Source organism: Ranitomeya variabilis, chromosome 5, assembly GCF_051348905.1.
Source record: "Ranitomeya variabilis isolate aRanVar5 chromosome 5, aRanVar5.hap1, whole genome shotgun sequence".
NCBI lineage: Eukaryota > Metazoa > Chordata > Amphibia > Anura > Dendrobatidae > Ranitomeya > Ranitomeya variabilis.
In genome coordinates, this window is record NC_135236.1 from 479,406,098 (window position 1) to 479,425,404 (window position 19,307).

At 46.7% G+C, this 19,307-nt stretch overlaps 1 protein-coding gene across 1 annotated transcript in view; it reads right to left on the minus strand.

The window, feature by feature from the left end:
• Nucleotides 1-19,307, minus strand: part of LOC143775062 (dynein axonemal heavy chain 3-like) — a 2,972,411-nt gene that overhangs the window by 124,186 nt on the left and 2,828,918 nt on the right. Inside the window, exon 71 of the mRNA XM_077262897.1 lies at nt 12,727-12,904. Coding sequence (XP_077119012.1) covers nt 12,727-12,904 — 178 coding nt within the window. The remainder of the gene's footprint in view (nt 1-12,726; nt 12,905-19,307) is intronic.

Genomic DNA, 19,307 nt, shown 5'->3' on the forward strand with positions numbered 1-19,307 from the left:
CTCCTCCTCCTCCTGCTCCTCCTCCTGCTGTCCCTGGGCTCTAACACACCGCCAGTTTTTGCCCAGATGTGCTAGCTGCACAGAGAAAAACACCAGCCAATGTGTCAGTGGGGTCCAGCACCGCCAGCTGTTCCCCTGCTGTGCAGCCGGCAACGTGTCCTGCAAAAGCCACGCAGACACAAGAACTGAAATTGAAGGGAACCTGTCCCCCCTCCCCCAGGCGTTTTTACGTTATCCAGCCACCTTGTACAGCGGTAATGCTGCATGTGTGCAAGGTGGCTCATAAACGTATTCTCCTCGCACATGTGGAACTGAAAACACGTCTGAAATGTGTCCTCTGTGTGACCATTTAACCGTCCCGGGGGTGTGACTTTCCTTTGTAATGACACGCTGCAACCCCCTTGGTAGCGCTGCCCGTCTTCTGGCATCATTGTTTGGCTGGCTGCGCCTCTGCGGCCGCCCTGACCCACACAACGCCCCTCGGTGTCTTATTTATTGGGACTGCGAGGGTGTGATTGATGGGCAGGATCAGTGCATCAGTTCGCCTGTCCCTCCTCTCCTTCCGCCTTCTTCGGACTGTGCGGCTTCATGGCCGTGGCATGCGATAAGGGATCAGATGACGCCGCACAGTCTGAAGCGGGTGTAAGGACCCGCGTGTGAGAGGCGAACATATGTGCTGCGCCAGGCCCTGAATCCCAGCCCCGCAGTGTTTTAACAATGTTAAGACACTGCGGGGCTGGGATTCATGGTCATCGCGAACCGCAACGGCCGACATTAAATGATGTCAGAAGATGGGCAGCGCTAACGGCGCTAGGCCAGGGGATAACACGACAGCGCAGACTCCTGTACAGCAAATAACAACGCTCAGGAGGCTGCACCCAGCACCAAGGTGGGATTCTTGACATCTGTGCTGCGTCTCATTACAAAGGGAACTCTCGCCTCCATTACACAGTTTGACTGTATAAAGGGCTAAATGTTATACGTGTTCCATTCAGCGTGTGCAAGGAGAAAAATTACAAGAGCAACCTTTGACTTGCGCAGCACTACTGCTGCATAAGCTGTGGCTCTTCTACTTTCTAACCCCTGAGGGGGGGTTAAAGGTGACTTTTGAAATCGGTTCAATTAGGCTTCGGCCTACACTCTGCTCCACCTGCAGAGCCCGGGCTCCAACAACGCTAGTTGCTGTCCGGAAGTGCTGGCTGCACAGAGCCAAACACCTCGCCAATGTGTCAGTGGGGTCCAGCACCGCCAGCTGTTCCCCTGCTGTGTAGCCGGCAACGTGTCCTGCAAAAGCCACGCAGACACAACACACCCAAAGCTGCCGCCTGTGCAGGCTTCGGCCTACACTCCCCTCCCCCTGCTCCTCCTCCTCCTGCTCCTCCTCCTGCTGTCCCTGGGCTCTAACACACCGCCAGTTTTTGCCCAGATGTGCTAGCTGCACAGAGAAAAACACCAGCCAATGTGTCAGTGGGGTCCAGCACCGCCAGCTGTTCCCCTGCTGTGCAGCCGGCAACGTGTCCTGCAAAAGCCACGCAGACACAAGAACTGAAATTGAAGGGAACCTGTCCCCCCTCCCCCAGGCGTTTTTACGTTATCCAGCCACCTTGTACAGCGGTAATGCTGCATGTGTGCAAGGTGGCTCATAAACGTATTCTCCTCGCACATGTGGAACTGAAAACACGTCTGAAATGTGTCCTCTGTGTGACCATTTAACCGTCCCGGGGGTGTGACTTTCCTTTGTAATGACACGCTGCAACCCCCTTGGTAGCGCTGCCCGTCTTCTGGCATCATTGTTTGGCTGGCTGCGCCTCTGCGGCCGCCCTGACCCACACAACGCCCCTCGGTGTCTTATTTATTGGGACTGCGAGGGTGTGATTGATGGGCAGGATCAGTGCATCAGTTCGCCTGTCCCTCCTCTCCTTCCGCCTTCTTCGGACTGTGCGGCTTCATGGCCGTGGCATGCGATAAGGGATCAGATGACGCCGCACAGTCTGAAGCGGGTGTAAGGACCCGCGTGTGAGAGGCGAACATATGTGCTGCGCCAGGCCCTGAATCCCAGCCCCGCAGTGTTTTAACAATGTTAAGACACTGCGGGGCTGGGATTCATGGTCATCGCGAACCGCAACGGCCGACATTAAATGATGTCAGAAGATGGGCAGCGCTAACGGCGCTAGGCCAGGGGATAACACGACAGCGCAGACTCCTGTACAGCAAATAACAACGCTCAGGAGGCTGCACCCAGCACCAAGGTGGGATTCTTGACATCTGTGCTGCGTCTCATTACAAAGGGAACTCTCGCCTCCATTACACAGTTTGACTGTATAAAGGGCTAAATGTTATACGTGTTCCATTCAGCGTGTGCAAGGAGAAAAATTACAAGAGCAACCTTTGACTTGCGCAGCACTACTGCTGCATAAGCTGTGGCTCTTCTACTTTCTAACCCCTGAGGGGGGGTTAAAGGTGACTTTTGAAATCGGTTCAATTAGGCTTCGGCCTACACTCTGCTCCACCTGCAGAGCCCGGGCTCCAACAACGCTAGTTGCTGTCCGGAAGTGCTGGCTGCACAGAGCCAAACACCTCGCCAATGTGTCAGTGGGGTCCAGCACCGCCAGCTGTTCCCCTGCTGTGTAGCCGGCAACGTGTCCTGCAAAAGCCACGCAGACACAACACACCCAAAGCTGCCGCCTGTGCAGGCTTCGGCCTACACTCCCCTCCCCCTGCTCCTCCTCCTCCTGCTCCTCCTCCTGCTGTCCCTGGGCTCTAACACACCGCCAGTTTTTGCCCAGATGTGCTAGCTGCACAGAGAAAAACACCAGCCAATGTGTCAGTGGGGTCCAGCACCGCCAGCTGTTCCCCTGCTGTGCAGCCGGCAACGTGTCCTGCAAAAGCCACGCAGACACAAGAACTGAAATTGAAGGGAACCTGTCCCCCCTCCCCCAGGCGTTTTTACGTTATCCAGCCACCTTGTACAGCGGTAATGCTGCATGTGTGCAAGGTGGCTCATAAACGTATTCTCCTCGCACATGTGGAACTGAAAACACGTCTGAAATGTGTCCTCTGTGTGACCATTTAACCGTCCCGGGGGTGTGACTTTCCTTTGTAATGACACGCTGCAACCCCCTTGGTAGCGCTGCCCGTCTTCTGGCATCATTGTTTGGCTGGCTGCGCCTCTGCGGCCGCCCTGACCCACACAACGCCCCTCGGTGTCTTATTTATTGGGACTGCGAGGGTGTGATTGATGGGCAGGATCAGTGCATCAGTTCGCCTGTCCCTCCTCTCCTTCCGCCTTCTTCGGACTGTGCGGCTTCATGGCCGTGGCATGCGATAAGGGATCAGATGACGCCGCACAGTCTGAAGCGGGTGTAAGGACCCGCGTGTGAGAGGCGAACATATGTGCTGCGCCAGGCCCTGAATCCCAGCCCCGCAGTGTTTTAACAATGTTAAGACACTGCGGGGCTGGGATTCATGGTCATCGCGAACCGCAACGGCCGACATTAAATGATGTCAGAAGATGGGCAGCGCTAACGGCGCTAGGCCAGGGGATAACACGACAGCGCAGACTCCTGTACAGCAAATAACAACGCTCAGGAGGCTGCACCCAGCACCAAGGTGGGATTCTTGACATCTGTGCTGCGTCTCATTACAAAGGGAACTCTCGCCTCCATTACACAGTTTGACTGTATAAAGGGCTAAATGTTATACGTGTTCCATTCAGCGTGTGCAAGGAGAAAAATTACAAGAGCAACCTTTGACTTGCGCAGCACTACTGCTGCATAAGCTGTGGCTCTTCTACTTTCTAACCCCTGAGGGGGGGTTAAAGGTGACTTTTGAAATCGGTTCAATTAGGCTTCGGCCTACACTCTGCTCCACCTGCAGAGCCCGGGCTCCAACAACGCTAGTTGCTGTCCGGAAGTGCTGGCTGCACAGAGCCAAACACCTCGCCAATGTGTCAGTGGGGTCCAGCACCGCCAGCTGTTCCCCTGCTGTGTAGCCGGCAACGTGTCCTGCAAAAGCCACGCAGACACAACACACCCAAAGCTGCCGCCTGTGCAGGCTTCGGCCTACACTCCCCTCCCCCTGCTCCTCCTCCTCCTGCTCCTCCTCCTGCTGTCCCTGGGCTCTAACACACCGCCAGTTTTTGCCCAGATGTGCTAGCTGCACAGAGAAAAACACCAGCCAATGTGTCAGTGGGGTCCAGCACCGCCAGCTGTTCCCCTGCTGTGCAGCCGGCAACGTGTCCTGCAAAAGCCACGCAGACACAAGAACTGAAATTGAAGGGAACCTGTCCCCCCTCCCCCAGGCGTTTTTACGTTATCCAGCCACCTTGTACAGCGGTAATGCTGCATGTGTGCAAGGTGGCTCATAAACGTATTCTCCTCGCACATGTGGAACTGAAAACACGTCTGAAATGTGTCCTCTGTGTGACCATTTAACCGTCCCGGGGGTGTGACTTTCCTTTGTAATGACACGCTGCAACCCCCTTGGTAGCGCTGCCCGTCTTCTGGCATCATTGTTTGGCTGGCTGCGCCTCTGCGGCCGCCCTGACCCACACAACGCCCCTCGGTGTCTTATTTATTGGGACTGCGAGGGTGTGATTGATGGGCAGGATCAGTGCATCAGTTCGCCTGTCCCTCCTCTCCTTCCGCCTTCTTCGGACTGTGCGGCTTCATGGCCGTGGCATGCGATAAGGGATCAGATGACGCCGCACAGTCTGAAGCGGGTGTAAGGACCCGCGTGTGAGAGGCGAACATATGTGCTGCGCCAGGCCCTGAATCCCAGCCCCGCAGTGTTTTAACAATGTTAAGACACTGCGGGGCTGGGATTCATGGTCATCGCGAACCGCAACGGCCGACATTAAATGATGTCAGAAGATGGGCAGCGCTAACGGCGCTAGGCCAGGGGATAACACGACAGCGCAGACTCCTGTACAGCAAATAACAACGCTCAGGAGGCTGCACCCAGCACCAAGGTGGGATTCTTGACATCTGTGCTGCGTCTCATTACAAAGGGAACTCTCGCCTCCATTACACAGTTTGACTGTATAAAGGGCTAAATGTTATACGTGTTCCATTCAGCGTGTGCAAGGAGAAAAATTACAAGAGCAACCTTTGACTTGCGCAGCACTACTGCTGCATAAGCTGTGGCTCTTCTACTTTCTAACCCCTGAGGGGGGGTTAAAGGTGACTTTTGAAATCGGTTCAATTAGGCTTCGGCCTACACTCTGCTCCACCTGCAGAGCCCGGGCTCCAACAACGCTAGTTGCTGTCCGGAAGTGCTGGCTGCACAGAGCCAAACACCTCGCCAATGTGTCAGTGGGGTCCAGCACCGCCAGCTGTTCCCCTGCTGTGTAGCCGGCAACGTGTCCTGCAAAAGCCACGCAGACACAACACACCCAAAGCTGCCGCCTGTGCAGGCTTCGGCCTACACTCCCCTCCCCCTGCTCCTCCTCCTCCTGCTCCTCCTCCTGCTGTCCCTGGGCTCTAACACACCGCCAGTTTTTGCCCAGATGTGCTAGCTGCACAGAGAAAAACACCAGCCAATGTGTCAGTGGGGTCCAGCACCGCCAGCTGTTCCCCTGCTGTGCAGCCGGCAACGTGTCCTGCAAAAGCCACGCAGACACAAGAACTGAAATTGAAGGGAACCTGTCCCCCCTCCCCCAGGCGTTTTTACGTTATCCAGCCACCTTGTACAGCGGTAATGCTGCATGTGTGCAAGGTGGCTCATAAACGTATTCTCCTCGCACATGTGGAACTGAAAACACGTCTGAAATGTGTCCTCTGTGTGACCATTTAACCGTCCCGGGGGTGTGACTTTCCTTTGTAATGACACGCTGCAACCCCCTTGGTAGCGCTGCCCGTCTTCTGGCATCATTGTTTGGCTGGCTGCGCCTCTGCGGCCGCCCTGACCCACACAACGCCCCTCGGTGTCTTATTTATTGGGACTGCGAGGGTGTGATTGATGGGCAGGATCAGTGCATCAGTTCGCCTGTCCCTCCTCTCCTTCCGCCTTCTTCGGACTGTGCGGCTTCATGGCCGTGGCATGCGATAAGGGATCAGATGACGCCGCACAGTCTGAAGCGGGTGTAAGGACCCGCGTGTGAGAGGCGAACATATGTGCTGCGCCAGGCCCTGAATCCCAGCCCCGCAGTGTTTTAACAATGTTAAGACACTGCGGGGCTGGGATTCATGGTCATCGCGAACCGCAACGGCCGACATTAAATGATGTCAGAAGATGGGCAGCGCTAACGGCGCTAGGCCAGGGGATAACACGACAGCGCAGACTCCTGTACAGCAAATAACAACGCTCAGGAGGCTGCACCCAGCACCAAGGTGGGATTCTTGACATCTGTGCTGCGTCTCATTACAAAGGGAACTCTCGCCTCCATTACACAGTTTGACTGTATAAAGGGCTAAATGTTATACGTGTTCCATTCAGCGTGTGCAAGGAGAAAAATTACAAGAGCAACCTTTGACTTGCGCAGCACTACTGCTGCATAAGCTGTGGCTCTTCTACTTTCTAACCCCTGAGGGGGGGTTAAAGGTGACTTTTGAAATCGGTTCAATTAGGCTTCGGCCTACACTCTGCTCCACCTGCAGAGCCCGGGCTCCAACAACGCTAGTTGCTGTCCGGAAGTGCTGGCTGCACAGAGCCAAACACCTCGCCAATGTGTCAGTGGGGTCCAGCACCGCCAGCTGTTCCCCTGCTGTGTAGCCGGCAACGTGTCCTGCAAAAGCCACGCAGACACAACACACCCAAAGCTGCCGCCTGTGCAGGCTTCGGCCTACACTCCCCTCCCCCTGCTCCTCCTCCTCCTGCTCCTCCTCCTGCTGTCCCTGGGCTCTAACACACCGCCAGTTTTTGCCCAGATGTGCTAGCTGCACAGAGAAAAACACCAGCCAATGTGTCAGTGGGGTCCAGCACCGCCAGCTGTTCCCCTGCTGTGCAGCCGGCAACGTGTCCTGCAAAAGCCACGCAGACACAAGAACTGAAATTGAAGGGAACCTGTCCCCCCTCCCCCAGGCGTTTTTACGTTATCCAGCCACCTTGTACAGCGGTAATGCTGCATGTGTGCAAGGTGGCTCATAAACGTATTCTCCTCGCACATGTGGAACTGAAAACACGTCTGAAATGTGTCCTCTGTGTGACCATTTAACCGTCCCGGGGGTGTGACTTTCCTTTGTAATGACACGCTGCAACCCCCTTGGTAGCGCTGCCCGTCTTCTGGCATCATTGTTTGGCTGGCTGCGCCTCTGCGGCCGCCCTGACCCACACAACGCCCCTCGGTGTCTTATTTATTGGGACTGCGAGGGTGTGATTGATGGGCAGGATCAGTGCATCAGTTCGCCTGTCCCTCCTCTCCTTCCGCCTTCTTCGGACTGTGCGGCTTCATGGCCGTGGCATGCGATAAGGGATCAGATGACGCCGCACAGTCTGAAGCGGGTGTAAGGACCCGCGTGTGAGAGGCGAACATATGTGCTGCGCCAGGCCCTGAATCCCAGCCCCGCAGTGTTTTAACAATGTTAAGACACTGCGGGGCTGGGATTCATGGTCATCGCGAACCGCAACGGCCGACATTAAATGATGTCAGAAGATGGGCAGCGCTAACGGCGCTAGGCCAGGGGATAACACGACAGCGCAGACTCCTGTACAGCAAATAACAACGCTCAGGAGGCTGCACCCAGCACCAAGGTGGGATTCTTGACATCTGTGCTGCGTCTCATTACAAAGGGAACTCTCGCCTCCATTACACAGTTTGACTGTATAAAGGGCTAAATGTTATACGTGTTCCATTCAGCGTGTGCAAGGAGAAAAATTACAAGAGCAACCTTTGACTTGCGCAGCACTACTGCTGCATAAGCTGTGGCTCTTCTACTTTCTAACCCCTGAGGGGGGGTTAAAGGTTACCTTTGAAATTGGTTCAAGTAGGCTTCGGCCTACACTCTGCTCCCCCTGCAGAGCCCGGGCTACAACACCGCTCGTTGCTGTCCGGAAGTGCTGGCTGCACAGAGCCAAACACCTCGCCAATGTGTCAGTGGGGTCCAGCACCGCCAGCTGTTCCCCTGCTGTGTAGCCGGCAACGTGTCCTGCGACCGCCACGCAGACACAACACACCCAAAGCTGCCGCCAGTGCAGGCTTCGGCCTACACTCCCCTCCCCCTGCTCCTGCTCCTCCTCCTTCTCCTGCTGTCCCTGGGCTCTAACACACCGCCAGTTGGGGCCCAGATGTGCTAGCTGCACAGAGAAAAACACCAGCCAATGTGTCAGTGGGGTTCAGCACCGCCAGCTGTTCCCCTGCTGTGCAGCCGGCATCGTGTCCTGCAAAAGCCACGCAGACACTTGCTCTTGTACCTTCTGCTCCCCATCCTGGTTCCAGTACCGTCAGCTGGTTCCGGGCAGAGCCTTTGGCTTAGGTGCCTCCCTTTGGTATCCGAGTTCCACCAACGTCAGGTGGTCCTTGGTAGTGCTTTCAGGCACGGGTACCTCCTGCTTAGTAACCGGGTTCCAGTAACGTCAGCTGGTCCTCGGTAGTTCCATTGGCTCTTGGACCTTCGGCTACCCATCCGGGTTCCAGCACCGTCAGCTGGTTCTCGGCAGTGTCTTTTGCTCTTGTACCTTCTGCTCCCCATCCTGGTTCCAGTACCGTCAGCTGGTTCCGGGCAGAGCCTTTGGCTTAGGTGCCTCCCTCTGGGTATCTGAGTTCCACCAACGTCAGGTGGTCCTTGGTAGTGCTTTCAGCACGGGTACCTCCTGCTTAGTAACCGGGTTCCAGTAACGTCAGCTGGTCCTCGGTCGTTCCATTGGCTCTTGGACCTTCGGGTAGCCATCTGAGCTCCAGTTCCATCAGCTGGTTCTCGGCATTCTCTCAGCCTTCTTGTACCTTCTGCTGCATTTCCAAGTTCAAGAGACTAAACACGATGACCCGGAAGACCACCCCTAAGATGACGACGACACCAGAGACGACAACCACCGTGATGACGACGACCCTGGAGACGATGACCCTGAAGACCACCCCGATGACGACGACCCCGGAGACGACCCCGATGACGACGACCCCGGAGACGACGACCCTGGAGACGACGACGACCTGGAAGACCGAGAAGCAGAAGAACAAGAGGCTGCAGAACAAAGAGCAGAAGGACATTAAGCATAACACAAAATATCAGAGCAAAAAATATTATGTAAATTATAAGCAGAAGAAGACTAAGCAGTGTATGGGGGTGAGTCCGTTCCTCCTCGTGGTGCCCCTGGATAAAGCCTGATGCTGCAGGCCAAACTGAACGCGGACAAATGTAACTGTTTTGTGACAGGCAGAACGGAAGGTGTAATCTTCAAACTTTTATAGATAACAACTACGGGAATGCCTGTCACAAATAAGAATATGATGAAGAAGTAGAATATGATGAAGATAATAGTAAAATAAAAAGAATATGAACAATGTAACCCAAAAAATAATAGGTAGAAGATGAAGAAGAAGATGAAGAAGGTGAAGAAGTTGATGTCAAAGAAGCTGATGATGAGGATAATGAAGAAGAAAGCGTGGGAGAAGTAAAAAAGAAGGTGAAGGGCGTGGAAGTAGTGAAACATCAATATCTGACATAAAAAAAAAAAATAACATAGTCAAATTCTTTCTAACGCCGAACGTCATAAAAAAAAAAAAAAAATCCTGCTATTCTATTAGATTGGGCTAAACCTCTGTGCCTTTAATGTCTCCGCCACGTCCCCCAATACATCCTACATTATTCTTAGTTGTTTTCCTTCATGTAGAATGAACCTACAAGTGTATAAAGGGTTTATTTTAATTCCGATATTTTCGTCCCATTGACTTGCATTGGGATCGGGTATCGGTATCGGATTGGATTCCGATACTGTGACGGTATCGGCCGATACTTTCCGATTCCGATACTTTCCGATATCGGAAAGTATCGCTCAACACTAATCATGTGTGTACATGCATGAAAAGATATTAGGGGAATATATTATATGTATATATTTTTCACATGCGACGCAAGTAATGCTATATTTTTATTTAGATTAGATTTATGTTAGCAACTGTTTTTGTTTTATTAATGCTACATTTGAGAATATTATTGTACTTTTCATTGGTATTTTACAGAGCATGCCCAGCTGGCTCCAGGAAGAAGCCAACAGGCAAAACCAAGATTCAGATAGAAGCTGGGTAATGTGTGCTCTACTTTTGTGAGCATAATAAAAAAAAAAACAAGAAGCCAATTGTCAAGCAGTGATGCTCCATATCTGGTTGTTATTTAACAGTCATAATAGTCTCATAACAACATCATTGGATGTATACTCAGATACTGAAATTTTGGCAAAGATGGAGGATTTTACATTACATGAATCATATTCTAAAGAATTTTTATGCTGTATTTTCTATGTTTTCTATATATTTTCTATGAAATAATAACTTTCTTTCTATTTTGTTTAGAACAGGATTGAAGAATGATTTAATACTGGATACCAAATTTCAAGATGAAGTATATCATTATATACTTGCTGGCTTGATATAAAGTCTAAAGCCAGGTTCACATTGCATTTTCACGACATGTCAGGCGGATACAAAAGCGCATTGTTCAAGCTGATGTTGGGTTATCTTTATCTTTATTGTTCTTTAACAATAAAAACTCCCTGGAAAGAATTATTCATTTAATTTGATTAGCTGCATGTTCAAGGCTTTAAGGCCCCGTCACACTTAGCGACGCTAAAGCGATCCCGACAACGATACGACCTGTCAGGGATCGTTGCTGCGTCGCTATGTGGTTGCTGGTGAGATGTCAAACAGTGAGATCTTCCAACGATCGCTGCTGCGATCTCACTGTTTGACATCTCACCAGCGACCTGTAGCGACCTGTACAACGATGTCACATGGGAGCTATTATGACTATTCAGTGTCTGAGTCGTCAAAGAGGTCGTTGGTAAGGTGTCAAACACAGCGATGTGTGCTACCCAGCGGGACCTCAACGATCAAAAAAAGGTCCAGGCCATTCCGACACGACCAGCGATCTCACAGCAGGGGCCTGATCGCTGGTACGTGTCACACATAGCGAGATCGCTACTGAGGTCGCTGTTGCGTCACAAAACTTGTGACTCAGCAGCGATCTTGCTAGCGATCTCGCTTAGTGAGACGGGGGCTTTAGTCCTCACAAAAAAATGTGCCTGATGTTGGTATCGAAATGGATAGAATTCCTGTGTATGACATAAGCAGACATAGAACCTGAACAAGCTAATAACCAATTACCTGTCACCATATTGAACTACACGTTTCCTTATAATGCGCACAGTCACCACTTAAAAAAATCATAAAACAAGCAGCCCAACAAACCAGCAACAAACCCGGCAACAGCTGTCAACTTCCTTTCTTCCCGAACCTGCAGATCGTTTAGGCATATCAGTGTTCTGAATTGCTATTTATGTGAAGAGGAGAAATGAACGGTAAAATATTACACCCCTTGACAAATTTAGGACATAGCCGAGAGTAATGGCTTACAAGAGCAGAAAAAAGATCAAATCGGGAAGGAAGAAATTCTAAAAAGAAAGTTTGTTTGGACTAAATGGAAATGTGATTATTTGGCTTGTTTTCATATCCTTTCACTATTAGCTTGCAGAAACTTGGCAGCTTGTCAAAAATAATGGTGTTTCCATCACACAAATATGTAACTGACTACTTGTCTGGCTTCCCATTCTCTCTTTAATTCTGGAATAGTGACAATGATGTGTAAGCTGTTATTTCTTATATTCTACATTTTCTTTTGTTTATCTTGAAGGTTAAATCCGGTAAACTGATTAGCCGTGTGCATGAGTCTGCATGGCAACATTGGGACTATGTGCTGCCATACCTTCCCACGTCAGCTGATTTATATGGTGTCTATTAAAGACTCCTTATATTAGTCACCCCAGGAAACATACTGTCCTTTTTATAATGAGTTTGTATATACAACCCAACAGGAAAGAAAACCTAAGTATCCTTCTAAATGAAATCAGCGACCCTTCGCTCTATCATCTATGTATGTTTTCACCATGGTTTATTTTGTTGGTGGATTTTCCTGGCTGCAAAATCCACATATAGAATCCAGTTAAAAAATTATGTTTTTGGTGCTTTTTTTTTCTTCTTTTTTTAATTTTATATGTTTTTTTTCTTCTTCAATTCATTTGGACTTCAAGTTTGGAAATTTTGTATCAGCAGAAAAATGGTTTTGGATTTCACACGTTGCTACTTTTTCCATATGGACATAAAACGCATCATATGCATTCTAGGCATAGTTTCCCATTGAAATGAATAGAAAGCTTGTTCGAAGAGTATTTGAAGGGGGTTTTCATGTGGATTTTGGAGTAGAATTTGAACACATACCCCTACAGCTGCCATTTTATTGCTCTGTATAACTAATCATGTCCATTTAGACCAAAAGGTACTATCAGCATTTTGTGCAGTGAATTGCAAAAGCAGGTTCATGAGATGAAGCTGTCAGAGAAGAGTTTGACATTATTTCAACTTGCAGTATTTTTTTTTCCTGTGCCTAAAGTGTGTATATAGTGTATATAGTGCCTATATATGTATAGCACCTTGTAAACGTGTTTGGGGGACCAGAGTGACATAATTACTGATTCCAGTATGTTAAATGACTCTACATAATTTATTTTATATAATTCCGAAAATGTGCCCATAGTGTCAGTTTAAGTGAACGTAGCTGCTAGTAATGTAATTATGATTACCTTGCTCTTCTGCAAATTTAATTAGGAGTTCTAATGGATCCGCTCCAGATGACAAGACAAATATCAGAGGTGTGCTAGAGGTGGAGTCCATGTAACTACGTTGCAGGTCAAATGTTGGTGGGTCAACATAAGCTGGACCCATTTTCTCAATGATAAATTGCTGGATTGTTGGAATGACCTAAAAAATAAATCATTACAAAAATTAAAGCAGTAGAATGAAAATAGCTATTGCACCAAAAAGCCAAAATATTAAGGGAATTACTACACATTATTCACAAGAACAGGTATGACTTATAGTCTGAACTATCAATAGGTAGTGGATGATTTAGCATTAAGCCATAATTCTAGGAATAGTACATATCATGTATTATTGAATTTAAAACCTGAATTGGGTAAATGAAATAAAATAATGCTGTTCTCCATATATGTGGAGTCTCTGAGTATAAAGGGAATGTGATCCTTATTGTAAATAACACTAATAAAACCCTAAAAGGATAATGAGCATGCTGATGCTTTAATTAATGGGACAAAGTTCTTACACATTCTTGGTAATTATGAATATGTAAATCAGTGAGACAGATTCCTATGAGTATTAAAGGCCATTCACAGAGCAAAGCTGCATGTTCAAAAGCATTAAATGGACTATCCGTTCTAGTCTAAGGAAGTAAGGGATTTTATGGCAGTATTCCTGGTGGTCTAAAGTAATGAAGAGGTTAATTTACCTTGTGGTCTAGTGTGGTCAAAGGGTAAGTTCTAAGGTCTCTAGGAAGTTTAGAGAGGTAGAAAGGTTAATATTGCATACCTGGTATTCCATAATTGTAGAAAAAGACATGGACCGTGCATTATTATTTTTATTATTTAATTTTTAGAGCACCATTGATTCTGTGGTGGTGTACATGAGAAGAAGGTTACTTACAAGATACTAATATGAAATGTGGTGAACAAACTAACAATGACAGATTGGCCTTTCAGTCGATAGGGTACATCCAAATATAATATATTTATCTATTGTGGCTTAGACAAATTTTCAAAACTGAACATAAAGTTTTGGTTAACATTATGATCAGCATGTACAGTGGGTATGGAAAGTATTCAGACCCCTTTAAATTTTTCACTCTTTGTTACATTGCAGTCATTTGGTAAATTCAAAAAAGTTCCCTTCTTTCTCATTAATATACACTCTGCACCCCATCTTGACTGAAAAAAGCATAAATGTAGAAATTTTTGCTAATTTATTAAAAAAGAAAAACTGAAATATTACATGGTCATAAGTATCCAGACCCTTTGCTCAGACACTCATATTTAAGTCAAATGCTGTCCATTTCCTTGTGATCCTCTTTGAGATGGTTCTACTCCTTTATTGGAGTCCAGCTGTGTTTAATTAAACTGATAGGACTTGATTTGGAAAGGCACACACCTGTCTATATAAGACCTCACAGCTCACACTGCATGTCAGACCAAATGAGAATCATGAGGTCAAAGGAACTGGCCAAGGAGCTCAGAGACAGAATTGTGGCAAGACACAGATCTGCCCAAAATTTCTGCAGTACTCAAGGTTCCTAAGAGCACAATGGCCTCCATAATCCTTAAATGGAAGAAGTTTGGGACCACCAGAAGTCTTCCTAGACCTGGCCATCCAGCCAAACTGGGCAATCGTGGGAGAAGAGCATCACTGTAGCTGAGATCCAGAGATGCAGTAGGGAGATGGGAGAAAGTTCCACAAAGTCAACTATCACTGCATCCCTCCACCAGTTGGGCCTTTATGGCCGAGTGGCCCATCGGAAGCCTCTCCTCAGTGCAAGACATATGAAATCCCGCATAGAGTTTGCTAAAAAAACACATGAAGGACTCCCAGACTATGAGAAATAAGATTCTCTGGTCTGATGAGATGAAGATAGACCTTTTGGTGATAATTCTAAGCGGTATGTGTGGAGAAAACCAGGCACTGCTCATCACCTGTCCAATACAATCCCAACAGTGAAACGTGGTGACAGCATCATTCTATTGGGGTGTTTTTCAGCTGCAGGGACAGGATGACTGGTTGCCATTGAAAGAAACATGAATGTGGCCAAGTACAGAGATATCCTGGATGAAAACCTCTTCCAGAGTGCTCTGGACTTCAGACTTGGCAAAAGGTTCTTCCAACAAGACAATGACCCTAATCACACAGCTAAAATAACAAAGAAGTGGCTTCAGAAAAACTCTGTGGCCATTCTTGACTGGCCCAGCTAGAGTCCTGACCTAAACCCAATTGAGCATCTCTGGAGAGACAGGAAAATGGCTGTCCACCAACATTCATCATCCAACCTGACAGAACTGGAGTGGATCTGCCAGGAAGAATGGCAGAGGATCCCCAAATCCAGGTGTGAAAAACTTGTTGCATCATTCCCAAGAAGACTCATGGCTGTACTAGCTCAAAAGGGTGCTTCTACTCAATACCGAGCAAAGGGTCTGAATACTCATGACCATGTGATATTTCAGTTTTTCTTTTTTAATAAATTTGCAAACACTTCTACATTTCTGTTTTTTTCAGTCAAGATGGGGTGCAGAGTGCACATTAATGAGAAAAAATGAAGTTTTTTGAATTTACCAAATGGCTGCAATGAAACCAAGAGTGTAAAATTTAAAGGGGTCCGAATACTTACCATACCCACTGTATAAGCACACTTCCATCAATGTATAATATTTGGATGTGTGGTCCACGTCTTTTGTTATACTACATACCTAGGTTACTGTGGGTAATTTCTCCAGGTTCCAGGTTAAATATCTTTTTCCTAGCTGTAACAGGAGTTTTTAAACTGATAGATCAGCTTCTTGATCTTATTGTGGAGATCAATAAAGAGAGGGGATAGACAGGACTGTGCAGCTGCACAATTCACTCTATGACTAGGCAGAATTGATTTAAAAGCCTAATAAGGGGAGAACTCAGGGAATCTTCACAGCTTGACTTGAAGAATAGTCATTACAGGTCCATATTAAGTTAAATGCCTACAAGGGAAACTCTGTGCTTCTCTAAAACAAAACTAAATGGGGAGAATACTTCCAAGTTATAGGGGTTTCCTAAGTTTATCACAAAAGTCTGCAGTGACTATATACACGCTGTGTGATCTGTGAGAATGCAGACTTTCGTGATGAACCTGGACAACTCCTTTAAGGCCAGAATATTTTGAAATGCATTTCATATAAAATGTATGAGAAAAACAATCTGCACGGCGCTACATAAAATCAGAGACAGGTAAAATGACAGTATGGATCAATAGTAGACTTCGATCACTATTGTACAGATCTGTGGACTGGGAATCCTCAATAATGCTATGTGTACGGGGCCTTATTGTGTAAATTAGGAAATGAGCAAAGGATAGAATGAATATTTGTGCATTGAGTTTTTGATGTAAAAGTCCAATGCATACTTTAATATCTTAATTATAGACCAAAAATGACATATTCATGAAGCCTAGTTCTAAGGCTTTATACTTAAGTAAAACAAAAAGTAATGGGAAAATGTTTCTAATCTTTCCTCAAGGAAACACATATGAAGCATTGCAGTGGCTCTTCACTTCTGCAGCTTAGTGAATGTCCTATGGAGTTAATTTATTGATATTAGTCACACTTTGGACACAGCAATGGCACACTGCTTGAGGTCTCTTAAAATTAGTTGAAATTCTGCTCTCATTTAACCCCTTCACCCCCGGAGCTTTTTCCGTTTTTCCATTTTCGTTTTTCGCTACCCTCCTTCCCAGAGCCATAACTTTTTTATTTTTCCGTCAATTTGGCCATGTGAGGGCTTATTTTTTGCGGGACGAGTTGTACTTTTGAACGACATCATTGGTTTTAGCATGTCGTGTACTAGAAAACGGGAAAAAAATTCCAAGTGCTGTGAAATTGCAAAAAAAGTGCAATCCCACACTTGTTTTTTGCTTGCCTATTTTGCTAGGTTCACTAAATGCTAAAACTGACCTGCCATTATGATTCTCCAGGTCACTACGAGTTTATAGACACCTAACATGACTAGGTTATTTTTCACCTAAGTGGTGAAAAAAAATTCCAAACTTTGCAAAAAACAAAACAAAACAAAATTGCGCCATTTTCCGATACTCGTAGCGTCTCCATTTTTCGTGATCTGGGGTCAGGTGAGGGCTTATTTTTTGCGTGCCGAGCTGGCGTTTTTAATGATAGCATTTTGGTGTAGATACGTTCTTTTGATCGCCCGTTATTGCATTTTAATGCAATGTCGTGGCGACCAAAAAAACATAAATCTGGCGTTTCGAATTTTTTTCTCATTACGCCATATAGCGATCAGGTTAATGCTTTTTTTTTATTGATAGATCGGGCGATTCTGAACGCGGCGATACCAAATATGTGTAGGTTGGTTTTTTTTTTTATTGATTTATTTTGATTGGGGCGAAAGGGGGGTGATTTAAACTTTTATATTTTTTTTATTTTTTTCACATTTTTAAAAACTTTTTTTTTTTACTTTTGCCATGCTTCTATAGCCTCCATGGGAGGCTAGAAGCAGGCACAGCCCGATCGGCTCTGCTATGCAGCACCGATCATAAGATCGCTGCTACACAGCAGAATTGCAGGTGTGCTGTGAGCGCCGACCACAGGGGGGCGCTCACAGCCACCGGCAATCAGTAACCATAGAGGTCTCAAGGACCTCTATGGTTACCTTCCTGACACATCGCCGACCCCCGATCATGTGACGGGGGTCGGCGATGCGCTCATATCCGGCCGCACGGCCGGATGCGGTAGTTAAATGCCGCTGTCTGAGTTTGACAGCGGCATTTAACTAGTTAATAGCGGCGGGTGATCGCGATTTCACCCGCCGCTATTGCGCGCACATGTCAGCTGTAAAAAACAGCTGACATGTCGCGACTTTGATGTGCGCTCACCGCCGGAGCGCACATCAAAGCGGGGGTCCCGACATGTGACGTACTATACCGTCACATGTCGGGAAGGGGTTAATAGATCTGACCTAATTATTTACTCCTCACAAAAATCCCCTACAGAAAGTTTGGCTACATCCGAGTGATTTACTGCCGAGTTCCTATAAAATATTGGGAATCAACATCTGCTGTTTCCTCCCTGCTGAAATATTTTTTTGGAAAGTACAAAATAGACAATGACGGTTTATGAGTGCCAATCTTCACTATCAGAAAGAGCTGGCATGATTTGAGGAAGACCTGCTGCTTTCTCTTGTTGAAAACTCATTTCGCTTAGAATTTCTGTTGCTTGCCATCAAATTTTCATTATGCCCTTTACTGCTCTTTAAGAGAAAAAGGGACAAAGAGCTAGATATTTTATTTATTTCAGAGCTATTGTCCTCTGATACTGAAATTGATTTGTAATAGGTAATCTGTAATGCTGGATTTTGTTTTTACTGTTGATGTATTTTTCTTGGTTCCTGCCATTGATACATTATATTTTAAAGGGAACCTGTCAGCAAAATTTTGCTAAGTAAACTACAGACACTGTCTGGTTGCCGCTATTAAATTGATTAAAATGTTACCTGGTGTGAGAAAATCCATCTTGTGGTTCTTGTGTAATTAGTGTTAAAAGTTTTCAGTTAATGATATGTCCATGCTTCGGGGTGGGACTGTAGGCAGAGTCTTATCTTGGTGCTCTAGGCCAGAGAAAACAAGGAAAGATCTGCCCACAGGCCGCCCCGAAGCACAAACATGTTCCTCATTTTTGAGACAGGTATCATTTTAATCAGTTTAACACTGCCAACCTGACAATGCCTGTAGTTTACTTAGCAAAATCCTGCTGACAAGTTCGCTTTAAATGCTCTGTTATCTTAAATACCTTCCTAAAACTTGTTTTCCACAAATAGTACCACTATCTATCCTCTCTTTAGTTGGATCCTCTACATATTAATGTAGCACCCTATCTAATGGGGTAAGAAAATGTTAACTATTTGGTAGATAACTCCATTTAAAGGCTCTAATTGATACATTCCTTCCTTAATGGGTTTTTGTAGAAAATGATAATTTTCATGCAGGTAGAATAACACTTCATGTTCTGCAGAGATCACTTTAATATGTGGACAATATTACAATGCAAGTTGATAACTGAAATGAAAAGTAGAAAGCTGGAGGAGGCAGGAAGCCTAGGTTTTCATTCTTCATGGTGGACACAGCTTACTTCCTTCGCCCTTCCTGTACAGTGAGTGACCTCTGCACATGTCACAAATCAAACTGTTGAAAAATTAGGACTAGACTCCTTATGACAGTGATTGCTTATGTTAATGTTATAGGAGGGATTTAAGCTGCCCGCACAGAGCCCTGATCTCATCTTTTTGGAGCCCCATTTGGATATATTGAGTTCATGGCGAGACAAGCTTTCTCATGTCCTTCAAGTGATATTTTTATGTATTTTGCAAAAATTTCTACAAGCACATTGCGTTGTCTTGTGAAAAGACAGAATTTGCAATGTGTCTGTCGGAATCTGTGTCAACTCCTACACAAGAGCGTATTAGAAAAGTATTGGCTGTTGTTGCCACAGAAGGAGGTCCAGCTTCGTATTAAAACCCATATTTTTGAAACAAAATGTACAGCAAGCTCATGTAATTGTGATGGTCA